The sequence below is a fragment of the Dipodomys ordii genome, unplaced genomic scaffold, assembly GCF_000151885.1.
Source record: "Dipodomys ordii isolate 6190 unplaced genomic scaffold, Dord_2.0 Scaffold11, whole genome shotgun sequence".
Taxonomy (NCBI): Eukaryota; Metazoa; Chordata; class Mammalia; order Rodentia; family Heteromyidae; genus Dipodomys; species Dipodomys ordii.
Window position 1 is genome coordinate 4,055,074 of NW_012267227.1, and position 18,408 is coordinate 4,073,481.

Sequence of the window (18,408 nt, forward strand, 5' to 3'; positions counted from 1 at the left end):
TCCAATAAACCACTAGAAAACCAGAAGTGGTGCTGTGGCTCAAGTGGTAGAGTGCTCGCCTAGAGCTAAAGAAGACAGGGACATTGCCCAGGCCCAGAGTTCAAGTCCCACAACTGACAGAAAAAAAAAAAAAGAAAAAGGAAAAGAAAAAAAAAGGAATGTATTCATTACCTTACTTATGTAACTGAAACCCTTCTGTACATCACCTTGACAAAAAAAAAAGAAGAAAAGAAAGAAAGAAAGAAAGATTGTGTGAAGGCAGGGAGGTCAGTTTTTTTTTTTTGAGCCTACAGCTCACTAAGTAAAAACAGATGACAAGACAAACAGATTTAGAAAATGTCCTACAATGTGCATTTTATTCCATTCCATTATACAATGTTTACATACAGTTACAACTCTTTGAAAGCATGGTTTTGATTGATCCATTGCGTGTAGTGCCTAAGACTTTTCACTTGAGCAGGGAGAACTGGGGAAGCATGGAAGTCCACCTCAGTGCTATCCTAGAGTGGTACAGGGCTGAGTGTGGGCCAGTCAGAAAGGAACGGAGTCCTTAAACACAAAAGAGCAGTGAGCGAGCGTGCTTTCAAACCCTTGGCCTCAACGTCACAGATATACGGGATCTGTGGTCTCATCTTGCAGTAAAACTTACAATAAATTAGTGTTGGACACAACTCAGAATTGTACAATATTTAACAGAAGGGACCTCTGTTTATTTAAAGTAGCACCAATCCACACCTGATTGTCTCCACCCTCCAGCTGACCGGATGGTTGGCACTTCAAGTAAAGTCTTTGTGCTTTGGTGAGGACTCCGGTACTGACTTAAGCACCCTGCGTGTCTGAAGTCTACTAAGTGTGGCAATGTGGACCTGGGCAATGGCACGTGGAGCCCTCATGGCCTGCTGTGGCTCGCCTGTGTTCCCCACCCACCCTAGCAGGCTCTTGTGGACGTGGGTGAGACAGTGGTAAATTAAGTAAAGATGCATTCAGGGGCGTTCATGATAAGCAGGTGTTTAAAAACAACAACAACAAAAAAACACAACACAAAACAAGAACAAAATAGAGCAATGTGGCCGCAGCTTAGGGAAGTTCTCACATGTTGTTTAACTCCAGTAAAGTCTGATCCAGCATCTGATGCATACTAAGGTTCTCTTCTTTGGCATGAGCCACTTTCTCTGTGGTGAGATTAGAAAAGCGAGTCATGAATAGCTGCACTATGGACACAGTGGCGGTCTGTACAGGGGGCAGGCACATCAATCACAAACACAGGAGGCGATGATTAGAACTCAGCATGCTTTTAAGACATCACTCATTTCCAAACAAAGACCCGAGCAGGGGGGGGGGGAGGGCTGGGGGCGGAGATCTGGGACTGAAAATAACCATAGCACCTGCACCAGCAGGGCGGAGTGTGGGAACAGGGAGGGATACAATCCAAATACAGAGGCAGCACGATGATCACACTAATGGGGGAAATGAACACTGGCAGACACTTGACTTACAGGCAGTTAAAGGTCTGGGAATGGTGTTGTAACACAGCCTCACAGAAAACAGAGGTGACAGAAATAGGTTTTGGATTAACTTTTCAAATGATTTATTTCTGTGGGTCATCAACAGTTATCAACATGTTTCATGCACTTCATTAGGACATTCTCTTAATATTTTTCAATACCGTTTTATTATTAGCATGACATTCTCAGCAGATGCCAACACCACCATTAAACTGAACAAAGCATACCTTTCAGACAACTGGGAACTTCTAGCATGAACTCCTGTTTGCAAAAGCTACTTTGCCTGAGCATAGGTACATTTAATCATATTCCAAATACTATGCCAGAATGAAGCTAGGAATACAAATATGGATTATATAAATATGTGTTTGTATATATACACATGTATGTATATATATATATTTGTCTAGAAGAAATAGAAAATGTGTTTTGGCCCTCAGTTCAAAGAGGACCTACTATTGAAAAGAGTGCTGAGTTATAAATATTTCTCCGTGGAGAGGCATGTTTTATCCTAAAAGCTGTCTGGGATTTAAAAGAATGTTACTGCTTCAGATATGGAGGGAAACCAAGGTCAGGCCAGCCTCTGAGTGGACTCCCATGGGCACTATGCTTAATTCAGCCCAAGTTCCTCACACTTTTAAGTTTTTAATCCTCATTCAGGGCCAGCTTTAGTTCATGAGTTAGGCGGCGGTTTTGCTCAAGTTGCTGGTAGAGTTGATCTGTACAGGTCAGCAAACAGGTTAGCAGAAAAGAGGAGACAGAAAGAAGAAGTAAGGTTAGGCAGACTTGGCGAGAGGCAGTTAATAGAAAACACAGAGATACCCCAGGCAGGATGGCAGCTGGTCTCCTGCTCAACAGTCTGTCCTTACCACGGGTCATCTGCCCTCTCCCTCACAAGGGTGGGTGAGAACAAAGGAGGAGGACAGGCCAGGATCTCTTCCTTAATGGGGAGGAGAGGAGAGGTACAGGACAGGAGAAGGAAGTGGGGGTGGGGTGGGGAAGAAAGTGTCTCTTATACCTCACTAAACCTTCTTGTGAACCCAGTCATGTGCAGTTTTGTTTAGCAGCTTTGGGAACTGAAGCCGTTCCCTTTCCAGGGTGCAGGGAAGCTCTTTGGGGACCATTCCTGTGTACTATTTTGGAACCCCCCCATATCTGTCCTCACAGCATAGCATGGGTTTTCTGCTCAGGCAGTAATAAACGAGTGAGACAACTAATCTCCCTGTCCCTCCCCCCATCACCAGGGGACATTTATTGAACTCTCATTCAACTTTCATGGTGTGTAATCTTATCAGATAGCAAAAGAACATTCTTTCTCCTTGACATTAATTCAGAATTCATCTGTTTACTCCAAGAGGATAGCCTGGCAATCATCTCTGGTGCCAAGGGATGTGGATTAACTTGCATGAAGACCAGTGGGAAGGTCTGCAATTTGCCAAGTACAACTTGGTCTGTATCTGATGATCTTGGGAGGGGATGTTCAGTGGCTCCCAGTTCACACTCACCTCACTCATTTGTATTCTGACAAGATACTGGTCTCATCTCTTCTCATATCCTTGGCCTTGCATGTGGCATATGCTTGGAGGTTGTAAATGTAAACCCTACTACTAAGCTGGTTACATTGTCAGCCTGGGCAACTGTTGGCGTGGGCAGGCATGTCTGTTTGCTGAGCCCAAATGTATGGCTAGCTAGAACAGAAGTCTTTGAGAGACCACAGAGAATCACTATGAATTCAGCTTCAATGACTGTGGTCCCTACTTCTGCTTTCTTGAGGCCTGTTCTGTGAACTGCCATGTAGCTGGTGGACCCAGGGGGCCTGAGGACAGGGAGCACACATATGAACACACCTGTTCCACAGGATCCCGGTTACCTGAGACCACTGGTGCTCAGACTCAGCAGTGACTGGTTCAGTTCAGTTTGGGTTTTTGAAGCAGCTACAGCCTTGGGATAGCCTTTTTCACTAGAAGCCTGGACCCCAAGGTTCTTCCCAAACCCAGCTTGCTCTGCACCCCCTTTCTGTGTACTTGTTCTGGAGCACCTCAGCCTACATCTCCCTCCATTACTTTCCCATATCCCTACTCATATTTGCTCAGTAGAAGTTGCAGATTGGTTCTAGAAAATCCTCTAGGGCAGGATGACCCAGAAAAGGGTCATGTCTGTTTCTCTGAATTTGAAAAAAAGAACAAGGCAGGAATCAAGGTGAGAAGTGAGCCCAAGGAACCTCTGGAACAAGAAAAAAAAAACTGGAGAGGACTTTGTACTCTTGAGACAATATCAGATTGTGAATTTAGGAGTCTAACTTGCCATTATTAAAATACCTTAATGTACAGTCTGCATACAGAACTATTTTCTCTGCTCTGAAGACTTCTCAGAGTGATTGACATTGTCTCTAGGGTTGGTCAAGTTTATCTAGGGATAGTGGTCATCATCCCTTCTGGGCTAACAATGAACCAACCATGCATAAAACAGGTGTGTCTTAAACAAGGAGAATAGACCCCTCCTGCTGAGGAAGGGGAAATGTTGGGAACTTAGAAGTTAATGCTATTCAAAAGTTCTAATTTTGCAAATGAAAAAAAAATAACAGAAAGAACTCAGATTTGCTGTTTGTGGCATTAAATAGCATGGACCAAATAAAATACAATTTGTACTGTGAACAATTTTCTCTACTACTTATTTTGTTTTGGGGGGAATTAGCAAACTCTAATGGCTACATTTTTAAAAAATGTTCACAAATGTGAGTGGGGGAAGGAAAGAGGAAATCTCAGCTAATAAACCCAAAATGATATTGGTACAACCCTACAAACAATATATGATGTGCCAGGCACTGTTGGCTCATTCCTGTAATCCTAACTAGTCAGGAGGCTAAGATCTGAGAATGTGGTTCAAAGCCAGCCCGGACAGGAAAGTCTGCAACTCTTATCTCCAATTAACCCCGGGAAAACCAGAAGTGGCACTGTGGCTCGAAGTGGTAGCCTTGAGTGAAAAAGCTCACAGACAGTGCTATCCAGGCCCTGAGTTCAAACCCCATAACAAGTATGTGTGTGTATACATATGTACACACACACACATGCTTACAGCATGAAAACCAAGACTCAAATATAGCTATCATATTTAGAAAATCTAAGATGTCCTTTTCCTGGCCAAAATGAAGGTACCTGTACGTGGATCTCCTTGAGCTAGAACAAGGGGAAGGACAACCAAAGCACCCACTGTCTGAATCTCCACCCTTCACCATATTTTCTCATATGCAAATGCCTAGTATAGGGAGTCATCAGATAGCTGTGCACCTATTTCTTAATTAGCCAAGTCCCTCTCTGAGCATGGCCATATTTTTTTCAACACAGCCCCAACCTAGACTTCTGGCAGAGGAAAACATCGCTCATACCAGATTTTCTGAGTTCCAACAAACACTTGTCTCCTGTACTGAGATTCTTGGCCCCAAACCACTGATGCTCAGGCCTCTGGCAAGGATGTAGCCCTGGGAACTATTTTTACAAGTCCCCACAAGGAACTACTGCTTTAGAGACACTTGGATAACGTAGCTGGATGTGGTGGTATACACCTGTAATCCCAGCAGCTGGAGCGGTGAGCAAAGGGGATTGTGAATTTGGGGCCAGCTTGGGCTACACAGTGAAGAGACTGTCCAAACAAAAATAGAATGGAAAAAAAAAAAGCAGCAGTCAGAAATTAATCCTTATGTGCATGAAGCAGAATTATAGTTTTATTCAGTATTGCGATGAAATGTCAATAAATAAGAAGTAGAAAGGCTAGCAAACAGAAAGAGCTTACTACACTGTTTATTTTACACTGGATGAAGAGCTCCTGGAACAACAGAAAGCAATGTGTCTGGCCCTAGGGTGGGTACTAAAAGAAAAACCAGGGTCAGCTGGAGAACAGACAAATGCAGAACTCAGAGAGATGGGACGTCCAGCTGGAGGAAGGAGTCTTGAGAGAGGTGAAGCAAAGAAACTTATCTGTATAAAGACAAAAGATGGGAGATAAAAGAACAAAGTGGCACAACAGGAAAAAAATAAAAGGGAAATCACATGAACAGATGAGAACAGCACTAGAAACGCAGGCGAGAAGCAGATGTGCAAAACCTACTGCTGACAGTGGTGCCAACCTCTCTGGGGGTCAGTCCATCCTGGTATAGACCTGGGCTATTTATCACCAGTCAACTTCAGGGAAGACCCAGGAACAGGATTTAAAAGCCAGTTTTAGGCAAAACCTTTTTTTCTCTTTCAGATGAGATTGGGATCTGTGTCTCATGGACTTTGCTTCACTAGAACTTGGCATTTGATGCTTGCTTTTGTTCATTGGTTGGGGCCTCTACCAATTGAGCCAAGCCCCCAACCCCCAAAACCTTTCTTTGGGTTATCTCATCATATTTGATGCCAAGTTTTTCCCATAGATTGCACTTGTGCGCTGGGGAGGACCTCAGAGGCAGATGAGCTGACCCCTCCCTTTCCAAGTGAGGGAGAAGAGGCACTGTTTCCATGGGGGCTACTAGGCCTCTAAGGGTTGGGATTTTATAGCCCCTAAAGTCAAAGCACATGCTACACTCTCCAAACGACTTGGTTTTCTGCATGGGTAAAGAATGAACAAGTGAGCCTAGAAAGCCACACTTTTAGCATTAGTGGAACCCAGTGTGAAAACACTCCTGGTTAGACATTAAAGAGGCAGGTTAAGTTTAAATTTGGTTAGCAATACGTTGAGTTAGTTGTATGTGTTTGAAGTTTGTGTGAGAACAAGGTTATTCACTCCAACAATACTGCCTCACGTGAGGAAACGCCAAAGTCAGCTGCACAGCTGTTTTATTTCCCACATCTCTGCCACGGGTTGTGGCCAATGTTTATGGTGGGGACTTTAATTCCTTTTACTGTAAACAGAGGAAACTATAGACTTGATTACTAGTGGTGTGCTCACTTTGTGAGGGAGATGTGCTTCCAGAAAGCTCTTTAGGTTGGACTGGGTCACACCAAATTCCCTTTCCTCAGACATTTGATAATCTATTTTATTCTTTAAGGTTTCCTTATGTTTACATTGCTTTTATAAAAACGATCAAATTGTACTTGATGGAATCTCAATTTTGGTATTCTTCCAAAGTTCCTATGTGACATAATGGCCTTTTAATTTTACTTGAGTCTAGTGGCTTTTTGTTTTTCTTGTCCCAGTGTTGGGGCTTGGAACTCAGGGCCCGGATGCTGTCAGTTAGGCTAGTACTCTACCACTTGGGCCACAGCTCTACTCCTGATATTTTGCTGGTTAAATGGAGAGAAGTATCTCACAGACTTTGCTTCCTCAGGTTGGCTTCGAACTGGGATCCTCAGATCTCAGTCTCCTGAGTACGTAGGAGTACAGACATGAGCCACTAGCACCCAGTTTTAGTGGACTTCTTTTTTCTGGTATGTGTGTGTGTGTCGATAGTGGGGCTTGAACTCTGGGCCTGGACGCTCTCCCTGAGCTCTTCAGCTCCAGGCAAGTGCTCCACCACTTGAGCCACAGGGCCATTTTTTTTTAGTGGATTTCTTAAGAACAGTACTCAAGGCAGTTCCTATTCCAGGAATTCAATATTCATTACTTGGTGTGAACAAACTAGCTCAGTGTTTCTAAAGGAAAATGATTCTCAAAGGACCATGGTTTGCACTGATCTACTTGGCGTTGAGATTCGTACAATGTAAAAAGGGTAAGGGCCACCCAGGTTGTGCAAGAAAGCAGAGAGCAGGGCGCGCAGATGGAGGTCATGGAGTGGGAGGGAGGAGCCAAGGGGAGCTCATCACAGAAGCATGCGGGTGCTGATGGAGCAGGCAGGGTGCATGGACATTTACATGGAAGTCATATCGTTGAGAGCGTGGTCCAGCTCCTCGCTGATGGCCTTGTACTTCAGTTTCTGAGCGTACAGCTCATCTACGAGCAGGAAGTGGAAGGCAGAGATGCAAGGACATGGAGAGTGACCAAGAGATGGAGGGTGAAGGGGGATGGCATGCGCCATCCCAACATGGCAGCGAGAAAAGGCAATGCATGAAGGGGAGGGTGGTGCCGCAGCAGGAGGCCAGAGCAGGAGGCGTGCGGTTTGGTTTTAAATAAATTGAGAAAAAAAAAACACAAAAAACAGAACAAAACCCATTAGGAAATAAAAGGAGAAAGATTCAATATGAAAAAGTGTAACAAATATGGCAGGTATAGGAGACTTCTGCTAAACCTGAAAGAAAGCCACAGAAGGCCAGCTATCTCTCCTGGTGAGTAATGGAACAACAACAAACTTTTTTTTTTAAACAAAGCTGTGTTTAAATCACCCCAGGGTAGTCAGCCACCTGTAGCTATAAACAATGGGAAAAATACCCCCAAAGACAGCATTTGTGACTAAATTCTTCACTGGCTTCACATTTTAGCCACTAACTTCCTGACCAAACTAGGCACACCCAGGGATATTTATTTCCTAGTATCACCTGAACTACTGTGGCCTTCCCACTTGAGCCACTGGCTACAGCTCCAGGAGGCTTGATAAAAGAGGACAGGGATACTTTTTAGGGTGGTACTGCTGTGATGATGCTTCCTGCTTTGGTTGCTTAGCAACCATATCTTGGTTATAACCAACTCTTTTCCCTTCCCCACCCACAGATACAGGTAACCAATCACAAGCCTCAACACCTAACATTTAAAGTTTCTATGAGATACAGTGGTTGCTATTTAAATAAAACCTAAAAGCTTTAGGTGGGGAGATGCTTAAGAATACTCCCAAGCTACAATGCCCTATTGACTCCCAAACCATACACTGTCATGTGGATAGAACATTTTGTTCATGAATAACTTAAAAAAAACTGTAAGACCTTCCACTGAACTCATACTTGCAAGATAGGTTGTATCTAAAATTCATACTGTTCTGGCAATTAGGAGGAATCAATGAAGACACAAAATAGACTTTTACTCTTACACGTAAGCCAATAGGGACTCACTTTTGAGGAGCATGAGGGAAGGCCGAATGACATCTGCCATTACAACCTGACATGCATGGTCTGATGGCTAACCTTAGTCACCTCAAGAACCAGTCGAAGAGTTTAGGAGTCACAGGATAGTCAGGCAGAAGGTGCAATAGCAAAGTTTATCACAGTGGATGAACTTGGGTCGGACAATCAATTTGCCAGGTCAGAATTCAACCATAAGAATTAAAAAACAAAAAAAAGTTTAAGATCTTACCTTCTAAGTCATCAATGCTTTTCTCCAACTTAGTTACTGACCTCTCTGCAAATTCAGCCCGAGTCTCAGCCTATAAGGATTTAAATTGAGTCAAAGTTGGGAAGTTTCATAGTTCTAACAACTATAGACCACAAAACTCAAGGACATCACTAAGGAAATGGATCGGAAAGGACTAGTCTGTTTCAGTTAACTACCGAGTGATGGAAGCTGGCAGAGCACATTAATTCCAAGACTAGCCCTGTATACCCTTGGCCTGGGTCATCATAGCCTGAAAATGAAAAACAAAACCCTGACTATCTCCAGCACAAATAAACGTCATTAAAAATCCAGTTGGACGCAAGCATCCATGGCTCATGTCTATAATCCTATCTAGCTACTCAGGAGGCTGAGATCTGAGGACTGTGGTTCAAAGTTGGTCCAGGCAGTAAAGCCAGTGAGACTTATCTTTAGTTAACTATTAACAAAAGCAAACAGCTGGAAATGAAGCTGTGGTTCAAGTAGTAGAGAGCATTAGTCTTCTTACTGAAGCACAGGGACAGCACCAAAACCACAGGACTGACAACAAAAAATCCAGTTGGCTTCATGCAAAATTATTCTAGTATTACCTCCTTCAGCTTGTCAGAAAGGACCTTGATCTCTTCCTCGTATTTATCTTCCTTCTGTGAGTACTGTAATTAGAAAAGAACATTCCAGATGTCAGGCTGTAGCTCCCAGTCCATCCTTATGCCTTCTAACACCAAGACTGGGCCAACCCAGCCAACAGATGTTAAGGATCTCCTCACAGGTAACAGAACCTCCAATATCGAATGGCTTGCTACAATACATTCTCTGCTTTCTTGCCTATTGTTTTACATAGGGTAAGAACAAGATAACTATCTCCTTGGCACTGTATTTAAATTAAATTGACCCACCAACATAAAATACATTCTCTATTAAAAAAATCTTAAATCCTGTTCTCTGCAATTGCCATCAGGAAATCATCTCAAAATGTTGTCATTTACTAGAAAGCCACCTGGGCTATTGTCACTGGTGGCAGCTATGCTGAAAAGATGTCTTCCCCACTCCAAGCGCCTGGCCTACCTTCTCAGCCTGAGCCTCCAGTGACTTCAAGTTGTTGGTCACAGTTTTCAATTCTTCTTCAAGCTCGGCACATTTGCTAATGTTTTGGACCAGAGGCAGAAAGGGTGGAGACAAGCCAGAGGAAAGGAGAGAGAAAAAGGAGAGGGACGGGGGAAAAAAATGAAAACCGAGTCCTAGAGACGAAGGGCTGCCTTAAAGTAGCCAAACCATCAGGAGTGAAAAGGCTTAGTTTCACACAGACACTGCCCTCCAGCCTCACGGCAGAGGAAAAGCAGGGTGACAAAAAAAATCCAGGGTGATAATTTGGCTTCTTATTTGGCCGCCATGAAGAGTGACTGAGTACTTACAAAGGGGAAAAACAAAGGAGCATAAAGGACCAAGAGAAAGCACTCAAAGCAAGATATAAACAGCAGAGGTGTAGTGAAGGTGCAGTCGTTACACCAAACCAACCAGGAGGCATTGAAGCTGGGTTGCAGTTAAACCTAGGAACCACACATGAGCTATCAGTACCTTATCCTCTGCAGCCATTAATGCTTTCAAGGTCTGATCCATTATTCTTAATTGTTCTTCCAGCTGTCGAACTTGGCTGTTAGTGGACACAGGAAATGCACAAGGCCATTCACAAAATCAGTGTGCAGGTAAGGCATGCAGTGCTACACGCATTCACACAGACACCCCGCTGGCTCCTCCGTGTTCCACGCTCGTGGCTGATCCACGTCACATGTGCACGGGAGGAGGGGGAGCGGAAACAGGTCAATGTGCAGCGGCCACAAGGTCATGCTGTTTAGTCACTGCTCCGCAGCACCCCACTCGTGGCCTCTGGGCAGCGGCCCTCTTACCCTTCTGAGAGCTCAGCCCGCTCCTCTGCACGTTCCAGGTCACTCTCAATGATGACCAGCTTGCGGGCCACCTGCAAGACAAGCACAGTACACACATACACCATGGAGCCGATATGTTGGGGGGCGGGGGGGGGGGAAGAAAGCCAAAATTCTTGTCTAGACAGAGTGCTCTTCACTCCAGTGACCTCGCCCTTGGGAGTGCCCACAGAGAGGTGCCCACCAAGACCCAGAATGGCCAGCTACAATCATGGTGTCACGCTGACGTCTGTATAATTATGCCACGGAGAGACCAAAGTGTGGAATGAGAAATAACAAAATCTGCAATCTCAAAAATAGCAGTGTGATGAGCCGTGACACATTTTCTACTGAAGAGGTGGAGACTGCTAAGAAAACCCTGAAAATAACCCTAGGTACTTCCCCAACATTAGTTCTGCCCATCAGCCTCCTCCTGTGGAGGCGGTGAGAAACGCAGACGAGCTACCAGGACAGGATTGGGCACCGATGCAAATCTGCATCCAGGCACAGAACGGACCTGAGAGAAGAAAGGGTCCTCTGAAGCAGCTCGAGATTAGTGGGTAGAGAATAATATCCTGGAGCAAAAATGCAGACGAGAGCCAGGACAGCCATGATGTGACACAGTTAGGAATACAATGAAACATCTTGTTTTTGTTTGTTTGCAATGCAGGTCACTTTTATGAGGACATGATGATGAGGACCTGAGTTGACAGGAGGTTTCTATCACCCCGGAAAAGGGGCCTCCATGAATCTATTGAGCAGCTGCATGGCCCATGGACTGGATGAACTGCTAGGTGAACCCCACTGCAAGAACACCTTGTAGTCACAACCTCCTTTTCCGAGGACCCAGCTTTTCCTGTTCCTGGTCAAAAATCTTTGTCCTAGGCTTAGACGCATGGGGGGAATTTTGATCTTTTTTTCTAATGCTACTGACCACCTTTTCTTGATAGACCTGAGATCCCTGGGTAGGCTCAAAAATGAGAACCAAGGCCGGGCGCTGGTGGCTCACGCCTGTAATCCTAGCTACTCAGGAGGCTGAGATCTGAGGATCGCGGTTCAAAGCCAGCCCGGGCAGGAGAGACCGTGAGACTCCTATCTCCAATAAACCACCAGAAAACCGGAAGTGGCGCTGTAGCTCAAGTGGTAGAGCGCTCGCCTTGAGCTGAAGAGCTGAGGGACAGTGCCCAGGCCCAGAGTTCAAGCCCCACGACCGACAAAAAAAAAAAAAAATGAGAACCAATTAAAATAAGACAAAGGAATTTTTCCTTAAAACCACCCACTGTGCTAGGGAAGCAGAGGGCATCATCTAGGAATCAAGGCTGTAATTCTGCTGCCTCCAGGCCACTCTTGGAACTCCACAAGACTCTGGGCCCCAGGATCTGACCTCTTCATATTTGCGGTCGGCATCTTCAGCAATGTGCTTTGCCTCTTTGAGCTGGATCTCCTGAATTTCCATTTTTTCTTCATCCTTTTGGGCTCGACTTTCAATGACCTTCATGCCTCTGGAGAGAAAGACCAACAGGAAAACCAAGATACAGAGCTGACCTCCTCAACTCATTGTGCACTGCTCTGGTCTGGTGAGGCTTAGTGAGAATGGCAGACCAGAACAGAGCACAGAGCTACTTCCACATTCTGAATCATGAAGCAGTATTCCTCTCTGGTCATTGTGAATGTAATCACACCCTTTGGGCACTAGCAAGACCTAATGTTAAATCAAAGGTACAAGGTCAGAATCTGTTTGCATCTGGGAAGCAAGGGAACAAGCAAAGCCATCAGGGTTTATTAAATATAAAGGAATTGTTCTCCCTTTCTGAGCTAGGTCACTGCTGGAATATAACAGGAGCAGATTTATCATCACATACCTCTTCCACAGATAAGAAACAATGTTCTAAATGTTCTAAATGGGCACCAGTGGTTCATGCCTGAAATCCTAGCTACTTAGGAGGCTGAGATATGAGGACTGAAGCCAGCCAGCACAGGAAAGTCCATGAAACTCTTAGCTCCAATTAACCACCAAAAGAGAAAAAAAGCCAGAAGCAGAGCTGTGGCTCAAGTGGTAAAGCACAAGCCTTGAGCACAAAAAACCAAACCAAACCAAATCAAAACAAAAACACAAACAAAAGAAACTAAGTTCTACCTGTAATGGAATCTTCTCTAAATAGAAGTGTGGGGAAATAAGACTACACTGTTTCTTTGCTGATATGTATACTAGAGTCTGTGGCACAATCTTACATATCAAAAAGCGTTAATTGATCTGGTAGTTATAGATTTATGGAATAATATACTGGGATTGACTGATCAGAATTTAAGGAGGCAATAGCACTTTTTTGACTTAGCCACAAGTATGCTGTGAGCCTTTGGAGAGATGTCAGTCTTGGAGCCCTAGTTTTTCTCCCTTATAAAACCAAGGATTGGAGTAAAAGAATCTCTAAGGTCCTATTGTGGCAGTGCCTAACAACTAGACTGGCTGCGAGGTTCACTGGCTGGTTTGTTTCAGGAAAAAGTCAGCTTCAACACTACTATATGTGCACCAGGAAGAAGTCAGGCACATCACCACCATACGTACACACTTCTGGTTCGTGAAGCAACATTAAGAAAACAGGGAAGGGGGCTAGGAAGGTGGCTCGGTGGTAGAGCACTTGCCTTGCATGCCTGAGGCCCTGGGTTCAATTCCTCAGTACCACATATGCAAAAAGAAAAAAGCTGGAGGTGGCACTGTGGCTCAAGTGGTAGAGCGCTAGCCTTGAGATGAAGAGCTGAGGGACAGCGCCCAGGCCCAGAGTTCAGGCCCCACGACCGGACCCCCCCCCCCAAAAAAAAAAAAAAAGAAATAGGGAATAAGGAGCTTAACACCTGCCCAGGAAATAGCACAGATAGGTTCATCTGGAGAGTTTTAGCCTAACCCAGCTATGCCATCCCTCATCCCTTAGCTAGCAAAATGCTCATGGGAGTCCTGCTTGGGGTGTGTCTATGGAATGTGATAAACACATCAGCTTGAGGAAGTGAGCCTTCCAGAACACATTGGCTGGTCTAGATGGGAACAAGCTTTCCTTTACCTCAATGAGTCAGACAGAAGCAGGTGGACTGCACCTACCTGCAAGCACACATATGTCTTATGTGTACTGAGTATGAGTCCACATGTTTTGCTTTACAGATTCTTTATCCTCCACCTATTTGGCAAGCGGCAGCCTCATGTTTATCTCTTATGTCTAAGTTTCTTTGATACATTTGTGTGCATGTGTGTGTGCAGAGGGGTGTGTGTGTGTGTGTGTGTGTGTGTGTGTGTCCATGTACATACATGTGTGTCAGTACTGGGCTTGGGCATTTTCTTTTTCTTTTTTTGTTGGTCGTGGGGCTCAAACTCTGGGCCTGGGCGCTGTCCCTCAGCTCTTCAGCTCAAGGCGAGCACTCTACCACTTGAGCTACAGCGCCACTTCCGGTTTTCTGGTGGTTTATTGGAGATAGGAGTCTCACGGTCTCTCCTGTCCGGGCTGGCTTTGAACCGCGATCCTCAGATCTCAGCCTCCTGAGTAGCTAGGATTACAGGCGTGAGCCACCAGCGCCCGGCAGTGGGCTTGGGCATTTTCCCTTAGTTTTTTTTTTTTGCTCAAGGGTGACAGCTACACTTGAACCACAATTCCACTTCCAGCTTTTTGGTGAATAACTAAAGAGTCTCATGGACTTTCCTGCCTATGCTTGCTTCACACTGAGATCCTTGTATCTCAGCCTGCTGAGTAGCTAGGATTAGAGGCATGAGCCACTGACACCTGGCTCTTGATCCATTTTTAGTTACAAAGTCTATGTGATAAGCAGGGGGAAAAAGTCTCTGTATCCCTGGAATTTCTTTGTATTCCAGAATTCTGTGTCTGTCTTCCTCATTGGTGGTGTGAGGATGGCAGCAAGATCTTTTTTTTTTTTTTTTTTAACCTTTTTACAATTTGGGGACCTAGACTCATACAGTAGACATTTTAATGAGGGACTATAAAATCCCAGGGCCTGTGCATGCTAGGCAAGCATGCTGCCACTGAGCTACACCCACTGCCCTCCAAGGACCGTAAAAAATTTAAACCTCAATATGCAGAGAAGCCCTAGAGCTCGTCCCCCAAGGAGGAAACGTTTTGCTAAATGGGGCTGGATGAAGCCTTCTCACCTCTCGCTCTCATCTGCTGCCTTCTCTGCCTCCTCCAGCTTCTGCAGAGCTGTTGCCAGACGCTCCTGAGCACGATCCAGCTCCTCCTCAACCAGCTGGATGCGTCTGTTCAGAGAAGCCACGTCGGCCTCAGCCTAGGCAGAGAGTGAAAGGCATGTCTGAGCTGGAGAGAAAGTTTTGAGGGTGGTACCTTCAGGAAGTGGCAGGAACTGAAGTGCCTGTTTCAGACAGGAAGTCTGGGCCTAGTGATGAGCTAGCTATCTTAAGTTAGTCCTGGCTAACTCTGGGGTTCTGAGATATGTGCATAAGGTGATTTACACACTTGTATACGCACAAATGTAGATGCACAATTTTCGTCAAATGGACCACTATAATAAACACTCCCAGGGTTCTAGTCTCCCATAGATTTCAATACCCTGGCTTTCTTTGCCTGCTAGGAGACAGTTTTATTACTGCCTCCACAATTACTTGGAGGTGGGGTTGAGATATACAGAAACAACAGAACTTCCCAAGCTTAGGCACGAGATACTTGCAGCATGGTCTGTAACTAGAATCAAGAATTTCACTTGACTCTCTGAGCTGCTTTCTCTTTTCTTTTTGTTCAGAGACTGAGACTTGAACTTGGTACCTGCTGCTTTTGCTCACTGGCTACCAACTGGGCCACACTTCCAACCCAGAGCTACTTTCTCAAAGGAGCCTTAGAATGCAGTGGTTTCAAAACTACTTACCATATGGAGATCCGCAGTCTAGAACCTGCCCCACCTCACCTCATCTTTTCCATAACCCTTTATAGAGTAACTAGTCACACTGGAACAGGGTCAAGACAAAATTTCCAGGTATTCTGGACCTCAGCCTACTGGAATTTCTAACAAGACAAAGTTGCTACCAGAAAAAGAATCAAAGTCCTAAGGAGAAAAATAACATGGATACAATGTTTTTTTTCCTTAAGTCGGACTCTCTCTTTGAAATACAATGTTCCTTTCTGGAGGGGGGGGGGCTACAATAATTACAAGTCTCCTAATCACTTGTTACTATGTTTCTGAGAGCTCTCACAGCATCCTGATAATGGCTATATAAAGACTGCAGGAAGCTTGGAGCTAGTGGTTCACATGTGCAATCCTAAATACATGGATGGGCCAGGTTTCAGGCCAGCCTGGGCAAATAAAGTTCAGAGGACACCCCCCCACACACACCATTTCAATAGAAAAGGCTAGTGTGGTGTCTTACACCTGTCATCACAGAGATCGTGGGAATTGTAAACAGGAGGATCATAGACCAGGTTGGGGGGTAAGGGGACACAACAAAAGCCAAGATACCTTATCTCAAAAAAGTAATCAGAACATTTTGTCTTGTTTGCTCTTTTATCTGTCTTTAGGGGAGGTCAGGGAGGGGCACAGAAATGGAGGGAGGAAGGGTGAACAAATGCAGCAGTGGTACTCACTAGATTCTATGCTGAAAATGAATTATACAGCTTGTGGGCAAGGATGGGAGAGAAAAACTGGGACAGGGTGACATTGTCCAAAAAAAGTATACGCATTACATGACTCATATCACCTTTATAATAACTTTTTTTAAAAAAAGAGGTGTGTGTGTGTGTGTGTGGTGGGGGAGTAATCCGAACAAAAAGGGCTGGAATCATGGCTTGGCAGTAGAGTCCCTGATTAGCAACTACAAAATGAAATTCAAACCCCAATACCACAAAATGAATACCACCAAATACCACCACCAATTACATGAAGATCAGGTACTATTTGCTCCCCCTCATTGTGTATGTGTGTGTATGTGAGAGAGAGAGTGGGGGAAGAGAGAAAGAGAGAGAGAAAGAGTGTGTGTGTGTCCTGGGGCCTGGGCAATGTCCCTGAATTTCCTCAAGGCTAGTATTCTACCACTCGAGCCACAGCACCACTGCTGGCTTTTTGGTGGTTAACAGAAGATAGAGTCTCATAGACTTTCCTGCCCAGGTTGGTTTTGAACTGCAATTTCAGATCTCAGCCTCCAAACTAGCTAAGATTATAGACATGAGGTGCCTGGCTTTCCATTTATTTTTGAAGGTGGTTTGTCCAGGGTTCTAGGCTCCCAGGACCCCATACTGCATTCTCTACATATACCTCTTATCTTTACAGCACTGTCAGCTCTTACAATTAGGAAAGCAATTCTCTGTAGAGTGTGGACTTAGTAAGTGAGACAAGTCTTCAGCTTCCTCAGCTCACGGGCCTGCCACAAGAGGTAAAGTCAAACGTACATATTGTGTCATGGCCTCCAGTCAAAGGAATTCCCAAACACTTAGCTAGATAAATGCCAAGCTTCACTTGGGGAAGAGGTAAATAGGCCTCTGCGATCATGATGAACGATTGGAAACATTCATCTCAACGAAAATGACCACACAGAGTAATGGCTGGTGGAGGCAGGGAGCAGTGCCAATGTTCAGTGAGCTGGGGATTGACATCCACACAGCCAGCACACACACAGTCAGCCCTCAGCACAGGAAGTAACTGCACCTGGCTAGGGGTGACTGGCAGGCGACAGCCGGTGTTGGTTTATCTGAAGGAAGGGGAGCAGGGACAATGAGTTTAAAAAATCATTTTTCATACTGGTAAAAACATTGGAAGGATGTATACATTAGAGGTGTATTTGGGAATCTGGTCAGATTTCTTCACATTTGTGTGGAGATCTATTCCTTTTATGTAGGAGAAAGGGACAGAGGAGTGGGGGGGATTTGGGGGTGAAGGATGGAAATAATCCAACAACCTTGAAAGGCAAAACAAAAACGACCACCAAAACTACTCTTAGGAACCCAAAATCTGTGCTCAAATTCAATCTCCCTCTCTCTCTCTCTCTCTACTTCTTTCAGAAAGCAAATACCCTCCCTTGTTACAGATGCTGTGGCCTATCACAGATCTGTAACAAGATTTTCACAACACTTCTACAGCCACCAAAGTTCCATGCTTTGCTTTAGATCTGGGCCCAAACCGCAAGGACTTTGTACTCACAGAGGGACAGCTGTTTAGGCTCTGGGGAAATAACTTTCCGACGGGTGACAGCTAGGTTTCATTTCTCAGCTCCTCATAGAGCTGAAGCCCCAGGGAGGAAGGCAACAGCACCCGTGTTCCCTCCCTCCTGCCTCTGGATACAAGATCATCCGACTTGAAAGTCTCTCCTCAATCACTCTGTGCTCTCTCTTACCTGGCTCTCCCCTGAGAGCACTTGTTAGAACCCTAATTTAACATTAAGGCTTCTGTCCTCCAATGATACCATTCAACACTGGGAATGGAGACCCATTTCCAGGCACCAGTTTGGGACAAAGGCAGGACTGGTGTAGTCATAGTAGACCTATGGGACTACTTACTATTATTAAGTCTACAAACTTAGGTTCTCACTGAGTCTTTGAGTATCACCCATGCCCAACTTCTGGGTGTCAGGCTCAATTAGGAGATGTATATTAAAAACAGACTCCTAGGCTGGGCACTATTGGCCCATCCTAGCTACTCAGGAGGCTTATAAACTGAAGACTGTGGTTCAAAGCCAGCCTGGCAGGAAAGTCTGTGAAACTTTTTTTTTTCTGGGGGGGGGGGATCCGGTCGTGGGGCCTGAACTCTGGGCCTGGGCGCTGTCCCTCAGCTCT

General features: G+C 45.0%; 1 protein-coding gene across 6 annotated transcripts in view; it reads right to left on the reverse strand.

Annotated features, from left to right (window-relative positions):
• Positions 1-328: 328 nt before the first annotated feature.
• Tpm1 (tropomyosin 1 (alpha)) overlaps positions 329-18,408 on the reverse strand; it is a 29,523-nt gene continuing 11,443 nt past the window's right edge. For 2 of the 6 annotated variants that reach the window (XM_013010134.1, XM_013010138.1), the window contains exons 3-9: positions 14,787-14,920; positions 12,021-12,138; positions 10,622-10,692; positions 9,783-9,858; positions 9,308-9,370; positions 8,703-8,772; positions 329-1,172 (exon numbers count right to left, since the gene is read on the reverse strand). In XM_013010134.1, the coding sequence (XP_012865588.1) occupies positions 1,090-1,172; positions 8,703-8,772; positions 9,308-9,370; positions 9,783-9,858; positions 10,622-10,692; positions 12,021-12,138; positions 14,787-14,920 (615 nt within the window). In that variant the 3' untranslated portion in view covers positions 329-1,089. The other 4 variants (XM_013010136.1, XM_013010137.1, XM_013010140.1 and 1 more) reach the window with 3 other exon arrangements.